At 39.6% G+C, this 22,726-nt stretch overlaps 1 protein-coding gene across 2 annotated transcripts in view; it reads right to left on the bottom strand.

The window, feature by feature from the left end:
* snx17 (sorting nexin 17) overlaps nucleotides 1-22,726 on the bottom strand; it is a 36,083-nt gene that overhangs the window by 11,479 nt on the left and 1,878 nt on the right. For both annotated transcript variants that reach the window (XM_051960529.1, XM_022211792.2), the window contains exons 2-7: nucleotides 17,494-17,568; nucleotides 15,638-15,755; nucleotides 13,838-13,902; nucleotides 11,844-11,954; nucleotides 7,450-7,540; nucleotides 3,112-3,199 (exon numbers count right to left, since the gene is read on the bottom strand). In XM_051960529.1, the coding sequence (XP_051816489.1) occupies nucleotides 3,112-3,199; nucleotides 7,450-7,540; nucleotides 11,844-11,954; nucleotides 13,838-13,902; nucleotides 15,638-15,647 (365 nt within the window). In that variant the 5' untranslated portion in view covers nucleotides 15,648-15,755; nucleotides 17,494-17,568. The remainder of the gene's footprint in view (nucleotides 1-3,111; nucleotides 3,200-7,449; nucleotides 7,541-11,843; nucleotides 11,955-13,837; nucleotides 13,903-15,637; nucleotides 15,756-17,493; nucleotides 17,569-22,726) is intronic.

The following is a 22,726-nucleotide window of genomic DNA, read 5'->3' on the forward strand; positions in this document are numbered from 1 at the left end:
ACACGAATCCGATTACAAGAAAATAAAGAACAGGAGAGCGCAGAGCTCAGTGTGATTTAGATATTTCCCTCCCAACTGTATTATCTCTCAGAATCTGGATATGAATTTCTTCAGCTGATACCAGATTATTATTGTCTGAGTTAACAGAGCTCAGACTATTATTTTTTTATTTTATCCACTAACAAAATCCTCATTGTATTCATGTCTCCCAACGCAGGCGTGAAATTTAACATGTTGTAATTGCACGGCACAAGAGGGTGTCAGTAAATGGAGAACTTGTTCAAAGGAGATGTGAAGCATGCTGCCCGGCCACATCAGCATTTCAAAACAGGCGACGAGAGAGAAAAGGAAGGAGAGAGGGGGAAAAGGAGGAGGAAAGAAAGGGAGTACCAGTGTACGAGTGTTGGAATCTGTAGTGCAGTGTTTCTGTGTGCAAGTGCTTTTAATTTGCTGCACCAGATTCATCTGAAAGACTCCGCTGAGACGCAGTATTTGTTGGAAAATTGCCCTGAAAACTCCAAACAGCCAGACATTTGCATATTAAAAAGTTCAAATTGCTTCCAACATAAACAGCCTGACTAAATTACATGAATGCTTTGAATAACTTTGTGATGCACGGCAATGAAAAATGATTGACGTTTTGTAAATTCTATTTTCAGTGGACTGAAAGCTTGCCAAAAAGAGCTGTTTCATTCGCTCTGACCTCATCTTCCCCTGGATCTCATACACTGGGGGTCTGTTTTTCCTCCACCTCCACTTGTTAGTTCTACATTCATTCTTCCCTCGCTCCTCCACACTCCACAGTGAAACTAGGTCAGGAGGACTGAGACTTTCCTTGAGGCAGAAAGAAAGTAAACATCCTGTGTACCTCTAGAGTCGGCGGGAGGCAGGGTGACGAAAGAACAGACACAAGAGGGACGAGGAAAACGTCGACGAGGGAAGAAATCGCAAAGTTCGGACTAAATGAAAAGTCGCCATCTTCCATGAATTGAGTGTTTGGGTGTCCCGGACAGACAGATCTGCTCCCACCCAAGAAGATTTTTGAGATTTTTGTAGTTTTTGTGGCATGCTTCATTGCACATATAAAGCAAAACAGACAACAATCTGAGGATTTATCAATGGAACCAAAACAAATAAAGACATTTAAAGATATTCTGTTGGTTACTGTCTTTTTTAACCAGTCCTTATGTTTTGATGGAGCCACCAGCCTCCTCCATCTAGTGCTGACCATCAAATCAAAGAACCAGGAATGTGAGAACCACACAGTTCAACACAACTGTGACTTCTAATGAGAAACTTCTAATCTTTAGTTTGAGTTAAAGAGGTGAAGATTTTATTGGATGGGAATTTTTGAGGCCAAATTTTCTCCTTAAGCTGTCAAACTTTGTCAAGAAAAACGTTAAAGCCAGTAATCAATCAATAATCACTAAAGACATAATCAAAGCTCCGAAACCCTGAAACCCGCTAGCAGGTTCTCTTAAACTGTAAAGACAGAAACAATCTGATAGTCCTTGAACTAATCACATATGACGTGCCATTCTGGTGCAAAACCTAACCAAATCTAAGCTTTAAATAACGGCATTTCATCAAAATCACTTTATCAAACAGGTCTCACTTTCAAAAATGCCAACTATAAACAGTTTGCTCTAACCAGAGTCTGCAAAAACATACAATCTGCATTCCTCTGTGCAACTATGAAGCCATTAGTGGAAAAAAAAAATCTGATTTTTCAACTAAACGGGTCCAAACTGCAGACCGTGTTTAAACAAAGACCAAAAAAAAACTATTTAAGTAGCAGAATATCTATAGTACAGGGTTATTCAAAAAGAATCAACCGATTTCATTACACAATATTTTAAAACGGAAAAGCAATAGAAAACTCCAGCCAAGTCACAAATATTCTACTCACAATCGACTTATTTCCTGTTGAACGTGGCCACCACCTACAGCTCGGACATCATCAGTGTGATAAGAGAATTCCTCCCAGATGTATATCAGCCTATCACGATCCACTGAGCTGATGCCGTTGTTATTTGATGTCATTCGATGGCCATAAACACCAAATAAAACTTGATTGTGAGTAGAATACTTGTGACTTGGCTGGAGTTTTCCATTGCTTGTCCTTACTGAAACATTGCGCAATGAAATCAGTTCATTCTTTTTGAATAAACCTGTATGTAATTTCTAATCTTCCCTATTACTGGCAACAGCTGCAAAAAAGGTCTCTTCAATTTTTTTCAACTTTTACTCTGCATTACAACTGTGATCTACTGCAAAATGGACACTTTTTTTAAAGTTCTCTCTACTTGTAGCTGTGCTGTTTCTATGGAGGTGCAGTAATTTTACACTGCAGTGAAAGATGAGTCCACAGTGAGTGAAAATGCCCAGAACCTACTTGGAGTTCAGGGGATTAAACATCACGAAAGGATCTCTCTGATTCCGTGGTTTCCAGTTAATTAGTGAAATATAATTCTTACTACAGTTGAAGATGCTCTAAATTAAAAAGAGCAGTGTGGAGAATTCTGCAAGAGGGCTGAAAGATATGACATAAAATCTATAGAAAGATCAATTAGCATGTATTTACTAAATGCAACCTCAGTTATTTCTTATCTTTCTTCCCTGTTTGTGTTTGTCTAGTTTAACTACAGCATGACCAGTTAAACATACACAACTGTACATTTATAGCATTTAAATGTAAACTGTAATATGACTAAATGTAGTTAAACTGGGAGCCGTTTGGTGCAGCAATATCAAATTCACGTCAGGGTTGAATCTTTGACTTCTCAACAGTTCTACTCATGATAAGCACTGTGTTTGGCTCATTTTCTAATATTCTACCTCTTTACAGAGAATGGGAGCATCAGATAAGCAGTCTACGGTTAACCTAACCGTCTCTCTGACGCATCAAGAACAAATGTTTACCACAGTTAAGAAGTTTGTTGAGCAACACCCAGAAAAAAACAGAAGAGAACTGAATTTAATTACACCAAGAACAGCAGGTGTATTATGAGCTGCAAAGACAAGCATCTTTGTGCTTTATAGGTTTAGATGAGCAATAAAATCAGAGATGTTTGGGAATTCAATGTCATGATGTGAGCAGGTGGTTCGTACCTTTTCCGTAACACTATGTGAAACTCGGAGCTCCGCAAGCTGGTAATGGAAACGTAAGGCAGCTCAAACTCCTGTAGCTTCCGGACAACTGAGGGAGAGACACGAAAAAGACAAAGAGTTAGACTCAAGTGCAGCTCAAGTCCCAAGGACATGGATAATGATGGCAACAACAAACAATGACGGATAGGAACATGCCATCTGGACAGGTCCCAGCAGAGTAAAACGTAGTGTGTTTGAGTATCTTCAAAAAAGATAATGGCTCCGGTGTGTGTGTCCATAACGTGCAGCTGTTGTACTCCCTAAGGAAGCAGATCTCAGGTCCTTCCTGCTGCTGCTCATTTTTAGGCACCAATAAATGTGTTCAACGCCACAAATCAGAAGACTGAACAGCATCTTAGTTTGCTGTTAGGTTTATAAAAGTGCTGTGAAATGCTGTGTACAGGAAACACACGTCAGTTACTTTAATCTCAGCTGTAATAAAAATACAAACTGAAAAACAAACCGAGCGCCTAAAATGTTTTGGAACATTTTTAGACTGAGTGAATCATCAGTGGGAGACTGGATGTAAAAACGCAAATAAGATCAGAATAATCACGCACTGGCTCTTCCTGACACGTCTTTGCATATTTTACAGCGTGTATTGATTTACAAACAGGCCTCTGGGAAGTTGAATTGAATTTTTCTAGCAATCCCGTTATGCCAACCCTCCCACTATCGGTCTTGTTTGATCCACGGGCTCCGGATTCTAACAGTCGAGTCATGTTCACCACATGGCCCTGCTCTTTCATGGCACTCACATCTTGAGATTCTAATGGTGGAATATAAAAAAAAAATGCCTGCGATATTTCCAGAAGTTCACCTGGCACCAATTTCAGCCTGGAATGGATTTGGAGTGTGTGAGGGAAGCATTTGGCAGGTGGAAGAGAAGAGAATAGTTGGGACAGTGGGAGGGCTTTATGCTGCTACAAACTGCTCCCCTGTGTTACCGACGTTTTCACGAATTCAGGTGCAAATATTCTGCAAAGACGTGCTCTGACACAGAAGCAAACAGAGACTGCAGCATTTCTGTTTTCAAAAGGGTCATGTATGTAATTTAAAATCCACTTGTTTGACACTGAATTTGTGTTGATAGCACAGTGTTGTGGGTAGTAAGAGAAAGTATGAAAAAATATCCATACACATTCTAAATTTCAAATCTAATACATTCTATATTGATGAATTGATGTGAATGATTAACTTTCAGTACAACTAATAATGTCATGTCCCAAAATATCCCAATTCGAAAATAAAACTGTCATATTTTTGATAAAAATGAAGCTTTTACATCATTCCAAATGTTCCCAGTAATCTGTCAAATATTTTTGAGCATTCTAATACACTAAATTAGGTAGTTTTTAACTAATTCGCTTCCATTGACGTCTATAGACGTCAATTAAAATCCAAACGTTCACTGCCAATGACGTCTATAGACGTCAATCATGTTTTTTGACTGGGGGGGCTGCAGGATAGTCTGTCGGAGCTTGTCGGTGAAAATCCTGGAGTTTTGGAACGTGAGAGTGTTGCGGTGGGCCAAACGAATGACAAAGACAGTGGCCATGGTGGGGCGACAGCAAAAAGTGCCGTTGCCAACAGTCGCTGGCGATCAAAGCCGCGCCAGTTTTCGGTTTCGCCACCACCGCTCTCTTGAGCTCATCTGACGAAGCCGAGTCAGATGAGTTTAGAGCGAGCACACATACACACACAGACACACACACACACCTAAAAATAGATTGTTTATATTTTGTAAGATGTACTGCTCTGAACCAAAATGTTGACTTGTGTTGTTTGTTTGTAAATAAATGATTTAGCTAACAAAAGGTTAAAAAGTTGACCTCAAAATGCTTTTTCCGAGTTGTTTTTGTTGTTTCATATAAGTAAACAACTGTTCAGTTGTGTGGGATGTCACTAAACCAAAAAATATTGGCATCAAAGTGACTGATGTGCCTCTCTGTACAAAAAGCTCGTTATCTCTGTTTTTTGGTCAAAAACAGGTGTTTTTGCTGAAACGACCCAATGTTCTGCTGCCGATAACTTTAGAACCGAAAATGCTAGAAACAAACTTTTTTCCTGATGAAAGAAGAGAATCTACACTTTCTTTTGATAGTTTCAATATTTATGTAGTCTTAAAAGTTGATATTCTGTAGATCTTGAAAAATCTGTCAAAATTCTTAAAAACTCTGGCAGTAGGGGGCTCTTTGCTCTGAAAACAGCGGGCAGCCAATGAGTTAATTGCAAGTCATGGCGAAAAGCAAAGAGTCTAGGAAGCGGAATCCATGTGTTTAGAGTGACAGTGACCACAGTGCAAAGTCTCATCAAAAAGTACAATTGTGAAAAATCTCAAATGGAGGTAATCCCTGCCCTGGCCAGAATGTAGTGAGAAAAGCCAGGAAGAGTCCATTGATGACCACCAAACTGTCCTGATGAATCTGAGTGATTCTGGCATTAACATGTTAAGGTGGTCTGGATAGATGCCAGACAAAAAAGGACTCCATTTCTCCAAGATCAGCACATAAATCTCAATTGTAAAAAAAACTACCCATGACCAAGAAGACTGATTTGATGATTTGATGGTAAGTTCTGTGGTCAGATAAAGACAAAAACTGAAGCATCAAGTCCCAAGAACGTAATCCCCGCGGTCAAGCATGGTAGCAGGGAAGCAAAGTTCTGGAGGTGTTTTTCCAGCTAATGGCGAAGGCAATCATGTCAACGTGAACAGCATCGGGAGAAAATAGGACTGGATAGTCCGAGACTTGTCTTTGAGAAGTATGTAACCTAATGACCAAAAATCCAAAAAGTAAAACCAAAGCGGTGAAGAAACAGTTAACAGAAAACAATGTTTGAGCTGCCCGGCCAGATTAATTCAACACCAGAGTGACAATGAGGAAACCTTTGGACCTCTAAAACCTGGACAACGTCACAAAGAGGAGTGGTTCAAAATCCCAAAGCAGACATTTGAAAGGCAATTACAAGAAGATTGCTGTGTGAGAGAGGGTATTGATAGTTTTGGACAGGACAGTAAAAATGGTAGTAAATGGAGTAAAAAACACCTCTGACGCAGTGTCTTAATTTTTAAAGTTATTTCCAGCCAGAAGAAACCTGTTTTTCAAATAATTCATTACAAATCTAAATTGCCCCTAACTGCAAACAGTGAATGGGGAAAACAAAGTCAACTGAGACAAATGTAAATGGACAACAAACACAATTTCTTCCACCCAAAACATTATCAGTGAATTTTTATATTTGAGAAGCAGTTCAAAGAGCAGGTCAACTGTGTGGTCTGCTGAAATTGTGCGCTGTTCTTACAGTCCAAGTGAAACAAATCCCGTATTAATCAGAAGCTGGTGAGTGAGTGTGACTGTATTGTGCAAGAAACCCAAGTGTCAGGTATCAGAATTTCAACCACAGCAACATCCTTGACCTGAAATCATGCAGATAGCGGTATGTGCAAGCTGTAAACACTGCAGCTATTTTGCATGGAGCAGATAACAAACAACTGGCTCTCACCGAGCACCTAATAAATTAATTATGCATTCTAGCAAGAGATGCAGCAGCAACTCAAGCACTAGATAACAACTCTCATGGGGCGATGCTGTCCTTCTTTTTGAAACTAACTACTGCAAATAAAGCGAGCTGCTGGTTTGTGGCTAGAATAGATCCTTGTGCTTCACTGCAGGGAATTTAAAGTAAAAGACAGACAGACATTACATCACATTCTTAAGTGAAGCTTAATATTCTTTTTCATTATGCTTTTTATCCCAAATCCTACAATCCTCTGTTCCTGTCCCTTTCTCTAAAATGAATTTGTCCTTTGAGCTCTGTATGATTTGCGTGTCTTTTGAGAACACTTCTTGGCTGACCTCATAAAATAATGGAAATATAAACCCCGTTATCAAAGAACTGGATGTGTTGCACACTTGGCTTGCCTTAATAAACATTCGTTATCTAATGGTTTCTCGTTTTAGTGCTTCAAAAAAAAAAAAACTGATAACACTAAGAGAACGTTCAGAAGTTTCTGATAAAAGCTTTCCAGGGACCTAAATAATCAGCAGTAACGGCTCATGGAAGTGTTTTATGGATCCTTTTAATGGAAAAATAATGCTTAATATTTGTTGGCAGATTAATTCAAACTTTCAGCTAAAATGGATTTTTGTTACCATTTACTTTGCTTCATTGCTGCATGTATAATTAACCAGTATTCACCATTTCATTTAAGACGCTGCAGGGAAACCTTTCCAACAGAGATGGATGATTAATTAGTCCAAATTGCTTTACTCACTCTGTTTCGTATTTGGAACTTACATGTTAAACTTCCATCGACGCCTTCACGGACCAGGTACAGACTGAAGTAACCGACAAGCTCGTCTGGGAGGTCAAGCTTCGTTGCAACAGCCTGCACAAAAAGCGAGAGTTACGTTTCATTAATGCATTGTGTGAGCTTCATTTTTCTGTAAACTTTAAAAAAAAAAAAAAGATTAAAAACAGCTCCGTTTGAAGTAATGTGTGTATCAAAGTCATACTTCACCATCTCACTTATTACAACTCAGCAAACAATGTGTTTCAGTGGTTTGTATTGATTTCTGTTGGGAAGATGGATGTACCGTCTTGCGTTACCGAGCCTCATGATTCAATTTATCAGAATAATTTACAGGGAAAACTATCAAAACGAAAAAATAAACTGCCTTCTTACAAAATACTGCAACATGTAGGATCAAAATGACTGCCTTTATTAGTGATAGTGTTGCAAGGAAAAATAATAGAAAGAAGAGTCAGTGACATGGGATATCTAACATTTCTGGATTCATCAGAGCAACATTCTACCATTTATTTAGACAGAAGTCTCTTTTTCATCATGTCTGTCATGGTTTTGTTCAGACAAATCCAGTATAATAATGGAGAGAGCTGCAGTACACACATGGCATTTGGTAAAAAAAAAACAAACAAACAAACATGAAATTTGCCTGTACATGAAGTGACCTAATGCTTAATAGTGCACGAATAAGCAAAGGACTAAATGCAAATTTGCATAAACACATGATTTAACAGCTGAAGGGCCAGTAGGAGTGAGAGAAACAGTAAATCATATGTATGTTAACTATCTAAATATGGTAAAAAACAACAATCTTTCTCCAGCATGACAGAGACCACCTGTAACTCCTATGATTTAAATAGAAACTGAACCAAATGCTGCAAACAACTGTTGAACTGCTGAACTGAACAAAAAAGTCTGGCATTTCTGGTGTAACACAAGTTAACTGTGGTTAAACTTTGATAAGGGCGTTTTAGAGGCGTTATAACAAGTTTGATTTTAAGCCAAGATCGATCAAAAAGACATCATGATGAAACAGTAACGTGTACTGTGTGTGGGTGTTTTAGTGTGTGCTGTTATGTATTTTTATGGCCACTGAAGATTAAAGGTTACATAACTATTTGACACAGATTTGAAAAACAGAAGTTAAATATTACAGAAATGTACATTTTCTTACTTCATCATCTCACTATAATTACTACTTTGGGGGTTTTGTATGTTGTGTATGATTAAATAGACCTTTGAAGCATTTTCAACATGCTACTCAGTGTGCTGTGTTTAAGTTTGTTCACTTCTTCTCATTTTCTTTGATCGGATCGAAGTCGCCCAGACTTCATAAGTACAGCTCTGGTGAGGAGGGTCTAAATAAATAAACACGACTTAATTAGGGGCTCGGGGCTGCAGCATGCAGCCCGAGCCACTATTGTTCTCCTGCTGCGTTTATTATATTTTCTTCAACTTCCGCCGTTTTTCGATTCGTAACTCGTCCTAGGCCTTTGAGAAAACCAAAATAAATTATATATCAAAACGTGCGGCTTCATCGGGAATAGTGTGCTATGACTTTTCTAAGAAATTCGTCATTTTTTCGCAGAATTATTCGCAAAAAACAGCGCAAAAAATCCCATAGAAATGAATGGGGACCAAAAAAAATCGGCTTGAAAAATCCACTGTTTTCCAAACGCCACTGCTTCGCCATACGTTCACCTAGAAACTTCATTTAACCATCAAAACGTAGTGATTTTTCTTGTCTCCGCAGGAATGTAGTTTATGTCAGGCTGAGATTTACAGTTTTTGATCAGTGAGTCCTCAAAAAGTGAAAATTCTCAAAATCTGCTCTGGTTAGAGTGCGGCATGTCAGTTGGTAGAGTGGAGGAGAGGTGAAAAATCCGCCTGAAAATTTCCCGATCGCATCGCCCCCACGACCAAACGATAAATGTTAGGGGAATGAAATTTGGTCAGATTGTAGACAAATTTCCTGTGATTCAAATGAATCCAAGTTTGAAGACCTCGCTCTTTCTGAAGTGAAATGGCAGGCAGCAGTTTAGAGCAAAGTCGCACCGTTCTCTCCATAGGAACCAATGTAAACTGAATCATCTGGCTCATGGAGGGACAGTGGTTTTTAAATCGCTGTAACTCGGTCATTTCTCACAATATTTGGAAAATAATCATATGATTGAATAGCCACAGCCTTCCTCTCGCTCACGGTCATTTTAGTTTTCAGCTAGCATTCACGGTTAGCCCACAATTAGCGCCAGAACGGGAGGTTGCACGCTGCTGCTGAGAAGCACTTTTCTGCTGTCTGTGGCAGGCACCGTTGCTATGGGGCCCATAGCAACCGCCCTTACACACGCGCAGGCATGGTCCCACGCACACACACAGACTCATTGGAGTGCCACACCCACCTTCACACCCAATACCTCCACAGGAGCTGCATTTCAGCCTGAAAATCAGTTCAACCTCTCAGCTTCACACAGCCATTTTTGCAGGGGTGTCAAACTCAGTTCCAACACACCTGATTCAAATGATCAGGCTCGTTATCAGGCTTCTGCTGTGCTTGATGATGAGCTGATCATTTGAATCAGGTGTGTTGGAAGAGGGAAACATCTAGAACATAGAGGATAGTGGACCTCCAGGAACAGAGTTTGACACCCCTGCTTTAGAGTAACTCCAATCCAAATGTTGACCAGGTGAGATCTTCCTGTCTTTCCCTTTCAAAATAAAAGCACAGCACAATTTCAAAAATAAAAGCCTGTGACGGACTGGAAACGCCAGTTAAACCTCTCAGCTTCACACAGCCTTTACAATAACTCCAGTCCAAATTTTGACCAGGTGAGATCTTCCCATCTCTGCCTTTCAAAATAAAAGCACAGCACAATTTTAAAATGAAAGCCTGTGACGGACTGGAAACGCCAGTTAAACCTCTCAGCTTCACTCAGCCTTTAGAGTAACTCCAATCCTCTATGTTTTAGATGTTTCCCTGTTCCAAATCACCTGATTCAAATGATCAGGCTTGTTATAATGCTTCTGCAGAGCTTCATGATAAGCTGATCATTTGAATCAGGTGTGTTGGAAGAGGTAAACATCTAAAACACAGAGGATAGTGGACCTCCAGGAACTGAGTTTGACACCCCTGGTTTGGGGTAACTCCAATCCAAATTTTGACAGGGTGAAATCTACCTGTCTTTGCCTTTCAAAATAAAAGCAGAGCACAATTTCAAAATAAAAGCCTGCGACAGACTGGAAATGCCAGTTAAACCTCTCAGCTTCACACAGCATTTCGAGTAACTCCAATCCAAATTTTCACCAGGTGAAATCTTCCTGTCTCTGCCTTTCAAAATTAAAGCACAGCACAATTTGCCAGTTAAACCTCTCAGCTTCACACAGCCTTTACAGTAACTCCAATCCAAATGTTGACCAGGTGAGATCTTCCTGTCTCTGCCTTTCAAAATTACTTTACAGCACAATTTGCCAGTTAAACCTCTCAGCTTCACACAGCCTTTACAGTAACTCCAATCCAAATTTTGACCAGGTGAGATCTTCCCGTCTTTGCCTTTCAAAATAAAAGCACAGTACAATTTCAAAATAAAAGCCTTCGACGGACTGAAAACGCCAGTTAAACCTCTCAGCTTCACACAGCCTTTACAGTAACTCCAATCCAAATTTTGACCAGGTGAGATCTTCCCGTCTTTGCCTTTCAAAATAAAAGCACAGCACAATTTCAAAATAAAAGCCTTCGACGGACTGAAAACGTCAGTTAAACCTCTCAGCTTCACACAGCCTTTTGAGTAACTCCAATCCAAATTTTGACCAGGTGAGATCTTCCTGTCTCTTCCTTTCAAAATAAAAGCACAGCACAATTTCAAAATAAAAGCCTGTGACGGACCAAAAAACACCCCTCTCCTGCCCAGCTCCGGACATGCACACATCCCGAGCCCCTCCCACGATTTCCGCGAGCGGGAATTGTCTAGTTTGATTTACTGTATGTAGTGTCTCGGAGCTCACAGGAGAGTTTGCAGCAATATTGCTTGCCTGGAGAAATCCCAGGTTTCTGCCAGATCTGTTATGAAGAGCTGCACTCAAATGCCTCTAGTTAAACAGACAAATACTGCAGAGGCTGCAGAAAAAACACAAACTCCGATAATGTTAACCTTGTCAAGGCAACTGGCCACATGCAGAGTCAGTCAGGTGTAATTATAACATGATTACTTCTATTCACTATGGAGGAATTAATTCTTATATGTCCTTAAACTCTGTATTTGTGCATCGGCTTCAAGTGGTGGCACATTCAACGGCACTGAGATTGAAAAATGCAATTATTATTCTTAAAATGTAAAGTTGGAGACTGTGTGAAAATGTGTCTCTGCTCTCTGCAACTGAGTGCACTTACATCAAGGACATCCTCCGTCTGATCCGAGGTCAGAATGTTGACTGTAACCTTCTGACCGTTGGAGAGGCAGATGTCTAGAGCAACCTCTTCTGTGGGAATCTGCTGGGTCTCCTGTGGGAATGACACAAAACAGAGCGTGCTTCAATTCAGCTTCATGGGTAAGAGACGTGTTTTCATTCCTATCGGTCATCAACAAAATCGCACCAGGACACAAAGATGGAAAAAATACGGGCTGAAGTATAAATACTGGCAGTGTAGAATTCCTTCAAACAAAACCGAATGGCTGCACTTTAATGCAATGAGTCTGATCAACTGTTGACACAAAAGATATTATAGTGCAGCTGTATTGCTTCAAAAGTTGAGCATGGAATCTATTTTTTTCCTCAAAGAATAACCCAAACATGCCTAACAATGTGTTGCAAGCATGTTAGGTTTGGATTCAGACGGAGAAGATACAAAAAATTGGCTATTATTATGCAATAAATACAATAAAGTCTGCAACAAACAGATTATGAGGACTGATTAAGGGCAAAAAAAACCATAAGCTCCATATAAAGTGTTTGACAACAAATCAATTTTTAGCCATTTATAAATAAAACTTTTATAATCATTCACTTGTATTGTAGTCCATTGGACTGTTATGTTATTTATTGTTTCCATTATCAATTATTTTGTACATATTATTATCTTAGCATCTTTTCTCAATTTTCCAGATCTGATGTCTTGTTTTGTCGAACCAATATCATGAAACCCCCAAGTATTCAGTTCACAATAAGAAAATGAGAATACACCTACACATGAAAAGCAGATCACATCATTTTCAACTAAATCTTGCAGTATAATCAACTTATTTTTTTTTATCAAATTCATCAATAGACTGACGATTAAAGCACACTATTATAGCTACATCCTTCTCATCTACCCATTTTACTTTTGTCAGCTCACACAGAAACAGCAATTTCAATCATTTCAGTTTAACTCTGCTGTTTATGCTTGAGTTCATTCCTTAACTGAATAAGACAGACGACCCACAAAATCAATGAATAACAATTCAGACTCCAAATAAAAGCTTCAAAGCTGATATTAACAAAAAAAAACATGAAATCTTGGAGTGGATAGCTCCAGTCTGTCCTGTCCTCAGGCAGTCCATCATCATCGCTTGTCTTTTCTGTTCCCACAGTGGGGATCTTCAGGAACAGCCCCACCACTACAGGTGCAGATGAAACAACAACACTGGGTGGTAAGTCATCTCCTATTCAGCACCTGCCGTCCTCACAGTGGGCTGTGGATGGGGAATCCATGAACATTGACTCTAATGTGCTAATGTGAGAGCAGAGGAGGGCAGAGGAAAAGAAGCAGAATGGGTGTGACGTGGCTGCAGATGGATGAATCTGTCCGTTAGGGTGATTTACAGCGCTGCAGGTCACAACCTATAAGATGACAAGTCAACTCTGCATCCTGGCCTGAATAAATCATCGACATATCATCCATTTGAAATTACTGTGTTCTTACAGCATCCAACATGTTTGCCTGGTACTGCAGAAAAGAGCTTTTTGGGAAATCTCATGGGGATGAATCATCAGGTGTGTCAGTCTTTGCTCTTTTTTAATAATGTAATTGTTCAAAAGGATCCAGTGCCCACACACAATGCAACTATGCTGGCAAAAGGTTGCTTTCCTCCCAGTTCCACGTTTGATCTCATCATTCCTCACGTTTCAGCTGGCAAGCCAGACATAATCTGACACATCCAACCAGGAGCTTACAAGAAAAGATGACACAGTCCTAGATAACAGTATGTGCTGCCACAAATTGCGACAAACGGCGAGAACACTTCTACCTCACGCCACCGTGATGCCAAAACTAATTACTAGTGGAACAGAAATTCCTGCATCAGCATCTTGGTTTGAACATTCCCCACCTCCTGACAGGTCTGTTGATCATGTCGGTGCAACAAATAATATTCTTTTTCAGTTAAAAGGTGAAAAGTTACCAACCTGCTGTGCTTTCCTTAAGAAGCTGTTGAACATCTCGCTGGCTCCAAGCAAAGGATCCTGACGGACTGTTAGGAAATACACAAGAGACCAATGAGCGAAAGCCAACCAGCAACATGAATCCAATATTAGTCCTATCTCAGTGTTCTGTGGTTTTAAAGGAGTGATGGAAGTCTAAAAGAAATGTTCAGTTCTGAACTGATAACTCAGCAACTTGTTGTAAACACTTGTTTAAGGGGAACCATTTCCTATTACTTCTTCTTATCACGCAATTTAATTGTTTTCTTGTGAAATGGTTTGGACCTTTCCAGACATTTGCTGAAGCAGTTGTCTAAATAGTGTCTTTCTCTGGGTTTTGGGGAGAGTTCCATCAAAAGAGACATCTTCTCCTGCAGCAATATCTTAATATGTAACTGCTGTTGTATGACTGGACTAGCAATTGTCACTTTGCTTTTTATGACCTGCTTGTTATTGTCAGGCAACCGTCTCCGTCTGACATAATACACAGACTAGGCTAGATCAAGCTTCTTCTCCATTTTCTTGGTTACCATGGCTGACAGTTTCCACCCATATGACTAGTAGCCTGAAAAGTAGCAACTGTGACGACACCAGCGGAGATTTTCAACAAAAATGCTATGTGGACACCTGGGCTTAGCTAAACTTTAAAAATATATAACGTGTTCTCTGGCAATGGCTTAACTGTAAATTCTTTGGAACTAAACTTGAACAATTCTCTTGTTTGTCTCGTTTTCTACTGAGGCCTTGCATTCAGTCAGTTACATGATGAGCTTGTACCACACCATGACAGAGAGTACGTCTATCATTCTGTCCACTATCATCCTTTTACAAATTAGTCTAATCGTTTGTCAAAATGTGAAAGTCCTGATCCATCTGCGTCAGAGCAGATTGTGTTGGTGGCAGTTCATTTTCCATAACTATGTAAAAAGCCATGATGTAACCAAGTGAAGTCGTCGCCAAGAACACCCTGTGTGCGTATGCTACCAGACTATGAGCAAATACGCACTCAAACAACGCTTCCTTGTTCTGCTGTAACCGCCAGTGCTTGAAAGGATTAAAACAAACCCTCCGCATTGCTGCCAGTTCCACTAATTCATGTGTGCATGCAGAAAACGCACCCTTGACCTGTTTACAAAATTGGGTAATCTGATGACAACCACCCAAATTGAGCAAGTTTATTTATTTGTTTATTATTTTTTTAAAGCGTGCCTCTCCTAGTGCAGTCCTGATCTTTATGGCATTCAGTTTAGAATTCAGACAGCAGCGTCATCACTGGAGAATTCAAATCCGTCAGACTTTTTAAACCCCTGCCACGGCTGAGATCCTGACTTTTTCACCATCAGGTGTGCCAGCGTATCTCTGTCAAGTGAAGCTTTGTATCCCGGCTCGCTCTCTGTTCAGATCATCAGTTATTCGGTGCAACACTTGTGCTTTTATGTGGCATGAAGAGACTAGCGTATGGCTGGACTCCCCACAGACACCAAAGCCAACTCATTCTTGTGATTGTTGTGGAGATGCATTTAAAGGAAATTATGTTTGAGCTGCAATGTTACAGTTTCAAAAAGAAACTCTGGCCATGCAATTTTTCCCCCCTTCTCGTGGCATGAAAAACACCCCTACTCTCCACACTTAAAAGGGGGTATAAACTATGTGAATTGCATTTCAAAGAAGAATTTAAACACTGACAAAAACAACCACAACGTAGCTAGGATTTAAATTCATCCCAACGAAGTGAAATGCAATACAAGCCATCTGTAAAAGGTCCATTCAGCACGAATAACTTACCAGCCTGCATGTATTTCTCCAGCTGTTCTCGTCTCTGTTCGACCTCGGCAGGGGTCAGTGTGAAGATCTTCTTTGGGGGGAAGGCAGGCACCACATTGCTGCCATATTCTTTCTTTATCTGTTAATGCAAAGCACAAGCTGTGAAGCCAACAAAACCTGCATAGCTCTGATTTAAACAGTTAAAAGAGGCTATTTCAGAAGAGTCTGTGCTTTTTAATAAGATAATCACATCTCTGAGACCACATACGGGTTTATATGATTAAACCTGTTGCTTTCAGTATAGAGTAGTAGCCTCTTGAATTTAAGAGTTCATTTTTCTAAGAGGTACATTCAGACGGTCTGAGATGAATCACAGGTTTATTTTTAAGCCCTTTTTCAACAGCTAGCTGGTGGAGTTTCCGTGCATAACACACACACACCCCAGACACACATCTGGAACCTTGAATGTCTAGTCAGTCCAAGTTCACTTTGTCTTCCAGTTTCTTGACTCATTTCTTTCCATTTTCTATCATCTGAGGGCTGGTCGCTTTGAACTGTGGAAGTCTTAAACTAAAGAGCGAACAAATTAAGAATCACACGTGAAATGTGGTTTAATTTTAACCTCCGTGTTGCTGCAGGCTAAAGCAATTCTTCACACTCATCATTAGGAATTCACTGGAACATTTTTTTCTCCTTAGGAAACACACAGGTCCGGCACATGTGGAATGATGTAGGTAGGCCACAGTGGGTGCTTGAGGAAGGGAGGTAATTTTCACCTCGACATAGTGCCCTTTGGTATTTTCAGTACGTCAGAGGCAACACTGGTTACACAGACAAATTAGATGTCACAGCCACAGAGCACAGAATACAGATTCATCAGAGTCCCTTAGTCTGACATAAATGCAAGCTTGTGCAGCATCTTTACAACAGGGCTGGCCGTGTTTTTACTGTGGACTTTAAACAGGCTCCAGCTGCAGCAGAGGTATGGACTTGTTATGAAACTATACAAGCGAGGAAACAAAAGAAACAATTAACATTCATATTTTCTCTGCAGTAGAGTGTGTGCCCCATAATCAGAGTGTTTCGGGGTCATGCGTACGCCACAGGAGGCCCTTTGGGGTTGTTGCTTAAAGATTCAAGTGTGTCTTTCACACACCCTGTTGCCAGGCAACGGCAACTGTCAGACTGGATAACACAGACTTGAGGATGCAGACTGCAAAGTTTGGCCCTTGCTTGATTATTTATTAATGTGTAAAAGCAGGAGACTGGCCATTTCTATAAGGCTGTATAGTGTGGGCTTCAATGTGCTGCATTATACCATTAACATCCCTCATCTCTCACAGACAATGCATTTAACTTGTTGACATGATCAGTGAAGCACTGACACAAGTGGGTTAATTTTGAAGCCCGGCACTGCAGAAAACAAGCAGACGCTGAATACACTAATTGCCTAATAACAGCTCTGAAAACTAGCTTTGGCTCTGTGTAAAGCTTTCACTGAGGCAGAGGCTGAAAAATGCTTAAGACCAGGCAACTCAACACTTTCCAACAACATTTCTTTTTCAGATTAAGTTCCTTTTCCCAGCAGGTGAAGTGTAAGAAAGGCCAAGAACATTCCTTCCATGTCACCCACCCCCTCCAGCCTCCTCCATAATACTGCATATTTACAGGCAATAGTCGGAATGCTCTGAACGACGAGAACACAGGACTTTTCAAGCCACCGTGGTCGTGATTGGAAGCGATGGGAGGGCTGATGTATCGACCGAGAGACACAAAGACGAGTGAAAGGTCACACTGGGTGGGCGCGGTGGCATTTACACAGCATCCAGAGCAGCACACATGCAGACCTGTGCAACGGGTACATCATGAAACCTCACCTGTTCGTGGAGGCCAAGAAGTTGACTGTAGCGTACCCGACAGTGAAGCACACCGTTGACGTGGATGTTGTAGGCCTGCGGGAAAGAGTGGGAGCAAATTAAAATGTGCACGGAAAGATTGCTCCAACATGGTGCAGAGACTAAAAATCAGACAGTGCATTAAAAAAAAAAAAATCAGCATATCGTGTAAAGCATATATATCGAGATGTAAAGCATAAACAAGTAGATGCAGCAAATAAATAATTAATAACAACCTCTATTGAAATGCAAACTCCATATTTTTCAATGCGTCATATATCTTTAGATGCATTGCCCAAAGCACCAAGTTAAATAAGTTCAGTACAAAACTGGTGAAAGACGTTTAGGGAAACTACTTCTTAATCCTAAAACTGCAGGTTAGAATTGTATTTTGTCTTTAAAAACAAAAAACAAAGAAACAACACTGCCAGATTTATAATATTTACCAGAGCCAGAAATTGTAAAAACTGAAAAAATAGTCCAACTTTCAACTTTCCAAAAGCCAAGTGGTTAAACATGTTGTTGAAATCTATTTCCAGGGTAAAATTAAATACATAAAAGTAAATTTTTAAACTAGCTTGGAAATATCCACATCTCATTTAAAAATCTGTCATAAAATAAGCCATTTGCACTGAGCCTTGTCTGTTAAAAAACTAAAAGTTGTACTCTTTTGTGCAACACAGAAGCGAAGGAAAATTTGACCAACAGCCACACTAAAAAATTCAATCAAGCATTTGCCAATTTCAATAAAACAAACAGTCAAAGAAATTCAACTGCAGTGAAAAATTAGCCCACAGTGAACAAAAATATGACATGAGCAAAAAACAAACACAAAAACACCCAGAAACTGTTGTGGTTTAGAAGATCATCAGCTCCTCAAGCCAACCTCCATCCATCTTATCTTGTCTCATCATTGTGCGTTCCTTCACTCTTTGTTTTTATTGGGCTGACCAAACAAATTCAACGTGAACTGGATTCCGTTGCACCCTACCGACTTCTACTCATGAAAAAAAACGCACAGTTTCAAATCAGTTTCTCCTTTGACCTTTCGGACATTAACAACTACAGAAAGCAGAGATCACAACTTTTAATCCTTTCTGTGTGGGACACTTTGCTTGTTTTGACAGGAGCCATCACTGAACACTCCCCCGCAAAAACCACCGCTTGGAATTAGCGATCCAAAAATTCTACTGGCCTTCATGTTTGGAAGCAGTCGCAGAAAATAAATCTATTTTTCATGTCAAATGCCTCATTAAGTCTAATAGTGAATCACATGAATAAAAAAAATAATCCCTTCATTATGCCATCTGGAAAATAATACTTGAAAGGTTTTTCTAAATGTAGGCTCGCTTACAGAATAATGTCCTTGGCAAAAAAACTGGAAAGTCTACCTAATTAGCCACAGATAGTTTTAAGATTTATATTTTTGGTAATTCCTATTATGATTTTGTTATTTACACACCATCTAGTTCTTGACAATAATACATGCTTCTGCTTTTTTAAGACATATTAGGCTCCTCCAGTCTGTGCACAAGTCTAACCATGGATAAGACAAGGTATTCTGTATGCTTGCTGAGGAGTTTCCCAGTCTGAATGTCAAAGCACAAACAGTCTAATCTGCTTCCCTTTCTGTCTCAATTAGTATTTATATTCAACATGGGGGGGGTCATCGGTCAAAACAAAAGGACTCCTGACAACACTGCAGAGCTTTTGGAGAACCACACAACTGATCGATGGGGAACAGAAAAAGCACCAACCAAATCTTCTACAGAGACAGTGGAAGCTTGAAGAATTTGAATGCAGGCCAGAAAATGAACTAAAATATGTGTATGTAAGCAGTATCCAGGCAGGAAGGAAGAATGAGTGTGCAGAAACTCGTGGCTCTGTTTGACAATGCAGAAAAAAATGTACCCTACATTTTTTTGGGTGAGCTGCAAGCAGTTCAACTTAGGGACAGCTGGACAGGCTGCATGCGTTTCCTCGTCTGATAGTACAATGATGTGTTTTTCCTGCTCAGCATCTGCAAACTAAAAATATAATTAAATGCTGTATATTTCATTACAGCTCACCGAGTGAGACACATTTTTACCAGATGATGACATGACTGGGATCTAAAGGTCATTTAAAAGGTTTTGAGTGGACGAGGAACCAACTGGGGCGGGAAAAATCTTACAGTTTTGACCCAAAGCAGATACAGTTGGGACTTAAATGTCATCTAAATGTTATTGCTGTGAAGAAGATCCAAGTGGGATCAAAACATTTCAAAATGTTTTCAGCGTGACAAAAATCTGATTGCAACTGAGATTCTGTTTTTTTTTTTTTAAATGCCACTGTGTAGGCTTTATTCTTTCATCATTGTCCAGTTCCAGCCCTGCACCTACGTGTGACAGGCATATTTATGACATTTATAATATTATGACATAAGATGAAATCAAACGTTTCAGAGAATTTCTAAGACAGCAAACACAATTAAAGAACCCTCTTTGTATCTGTAAGTTTAGAGATATTACTCACTGCCTGGCTCCGGCTGATACAGGCATGTTGTTGAGTACAACTACCATGGTTTGCTTAACTATAAACAGAAGCAGATGAGCTAGTTTACATCCAACTCTGAATGTGTTCCTCATCTTTAGTAAATGAGTCACTATCATCTGCAGCAGCACCGAAGTTTGTCTCTTTTCACACATCCACAAACGCTCACAAACACGCTGAGAAACATAACGTGAAAGAAATGGGAAGATACAAGCCTACTAGAAAACAGGAAGTTTGAGCATTAAAAAAAAACGTCTGCGTTTGCACAGGAATACCGCCATATTTGAGAAAAAAAAAAAGCATCCTTTGTTATTCTAAAAAGCTCTGTGCAAACTCTGCAGATTCTGTGGCCTACTGGTTCCAAGGTACACAGCCCATCTCTCAGCATTATAATCAAGCAAAGTCCCTTCCTGTGGGCCGCTAACAGGAAGGTCACAATGACAGTCATAGGACTGCCAGCTGAGAGGTGAAAAGCTGTTGCTGAAGTTCCCACTGCAGTGCAGGATAAAAATGTGCTCAGCCAGGTACAATCAAGCCAAAGATGGCACCTGAAGATGCGAGATTAGGTGCTGAAGACAGGGGAAATAACTGAGATTAGATTAAATGCCATTTCTAAATTACTGTACTTCTCCACCAGCTCTTCAATAAAGGTTTCCAAGTCTGGACATTCTGTGCAGCAAGAACAATGAAAACACAGATATATTCAAATGAGAATAAGCTCATTCCAAGATGTTTTTTCTCCTTGGAGCACATGGAGTCAAGATGGAAAATAGTTATTCACAGGTGTGTGACATTGAGAACAGCCAGTGTGATATCACGTAGAAATCAGATGCTGCAGCCGGAATTTCACAGCATCTGGTAAGTATATATATATATATATATATATATATATATATATATATATATATGAAGGCATCTGATAGGAAATTATTTTAATATAAACTACAGACCTAATATTCCATAAGGGTCCACAATGATCTGCTGCTGTCGTGTGTATCAAATCTATAATGAACTTGAAGTCAAACTGTTCCCAAATTACTTCATCAACATGTTGTCTAAATCTGCAAACCATTTAAGGAAGAAATCTTTTGAGTCTAACAGACATTACTACAATTTAGTCTGAGTCTGTCTGTGTCACCAGCTAGAAAAACACCATGAAACTTCCTCAAAAGCTGAAAATATTTTATATCCGAAATGCTTGACTTCATCTGTCCTTGACCAACCTTCATGAACGATACTCTCAGAATAACAGAGTGCATGTTTGCCAGTGCGTCGAGGCAACACAAAACACAGTGTTTCTCAAACACAATAGCAATTCATAGTGCTTTAGATAGGGCATAAAAAAAACACTGAAACGACAATGAGGAAAAGAAAAGAAAAGAAAAGACGGAAAGAAAATAAACTCAAAAGCTAAGGGACTTCTCTGTGCAACAACAACTATAGGAAGAAATTACTGCTGCTCTTGATGTGCTCTCAACGCTGCTATATTTTACACCAATATATCTAACTGTTAGTTAAGGGACTGAGCTAAAGCAACGCCGGCTGTATTTTTCTCTAAATAACAAGGAGAGCTGCAGTACCATGGTGGCAAACCTCAAATCTCAGTAAGAATTTAAGTGCTGACTCAAACCTTTAAAACAAAAGGGACTCTGTGTGTGGCTAATGTGAGGAATCAGACTGGGACACATTCAGGTTTCCTCAGGTGGGTTTGACAGTAAATGGCAACGTGCTAATAATGCTGCCGACTTCAGACATCTCACAACAATGCAACATTTCACAGCCACTTCATCACATCTAGCAGGTAATATTAAACGCCAAGAATAATGTTGAATCACGATCAAAACAAGATTCCAAGTTAGAGTCACAGTGAGGCTTTAACTCAGACTCTTCTCCAAATCAATTTTAGTCATTAATCTAGACTTAATATGAAACACATTCATTTCATACAGAGAAATGGCAACACATGCGACAATGAGCAAATCATCAAATAGGAATTTAATGTTGCTTTCACTGTCTGTTGGAAATGTGGAAAAATAAATTTGAAGCAGGACCTGTTAAAACCACAACAGCATTAGAGAATAAGAGTAGAAATATACAAATATGTGTGGAAAAACAAACAGCATATAACTCAAAAATAAACTACTGCAGAATAAATGTTTCCTTCTTTCCTGTAATAATTCATTGTACGAATTTACTCACTCGTATTTAGTGTGGCACCAGTGAGCTGTTTTTTTAGCATGCAGACCACATTAAACCAGGTCCAGATCTAAAATCACTCTAGCAAGACGGATTAAATCTGGACTAGACTGTCCTGCAGAGGCGAAGGACCCTAAAAAGTAAACATACAGTGTAGTATTTGTGAGATCTTTATTCTATTTGTCAAAAGACATGACATTTTACTGTTTCTGGACCACACTGGACCAGATCCTGATCTAAAACCACAATATATTAACAGATTAAATCAAGATTAGATTGTCCCAGAGAGGGCCAAAAGTCTTTAAAACTTACTATCAGGTTTGCAAAACATTTATTCTATTTGTGAAAGTGCACAAATATGCGATTTAATAGCTTTTTGCATGCATGTACCACATTAGAACAGGTTCGGATTTAAAATCACTCGGCCAAGACTGATCAAATCTGGACTAGATTGTCCTGCAGAGGCCAAAAACTATTTGTTAAAATG

The sequence above is a fragment of the Acanthochromis polyacanthus genome, chromosome 16, assembly GCF_021347895.1.
Source record: "Acanthochromis polyacanthus isolate Apoly-LR-REF ecotype Palm Island chromosome 16, KAUST_Apoly_ChrSc, whole genome shotgun sequence".
Lineage (NCBI taxonomy): Eukaryota > Metazoa > Chordata > Actinopteri > Pomacentridae > Acanthochromis > Acanthochromis polyacanthus.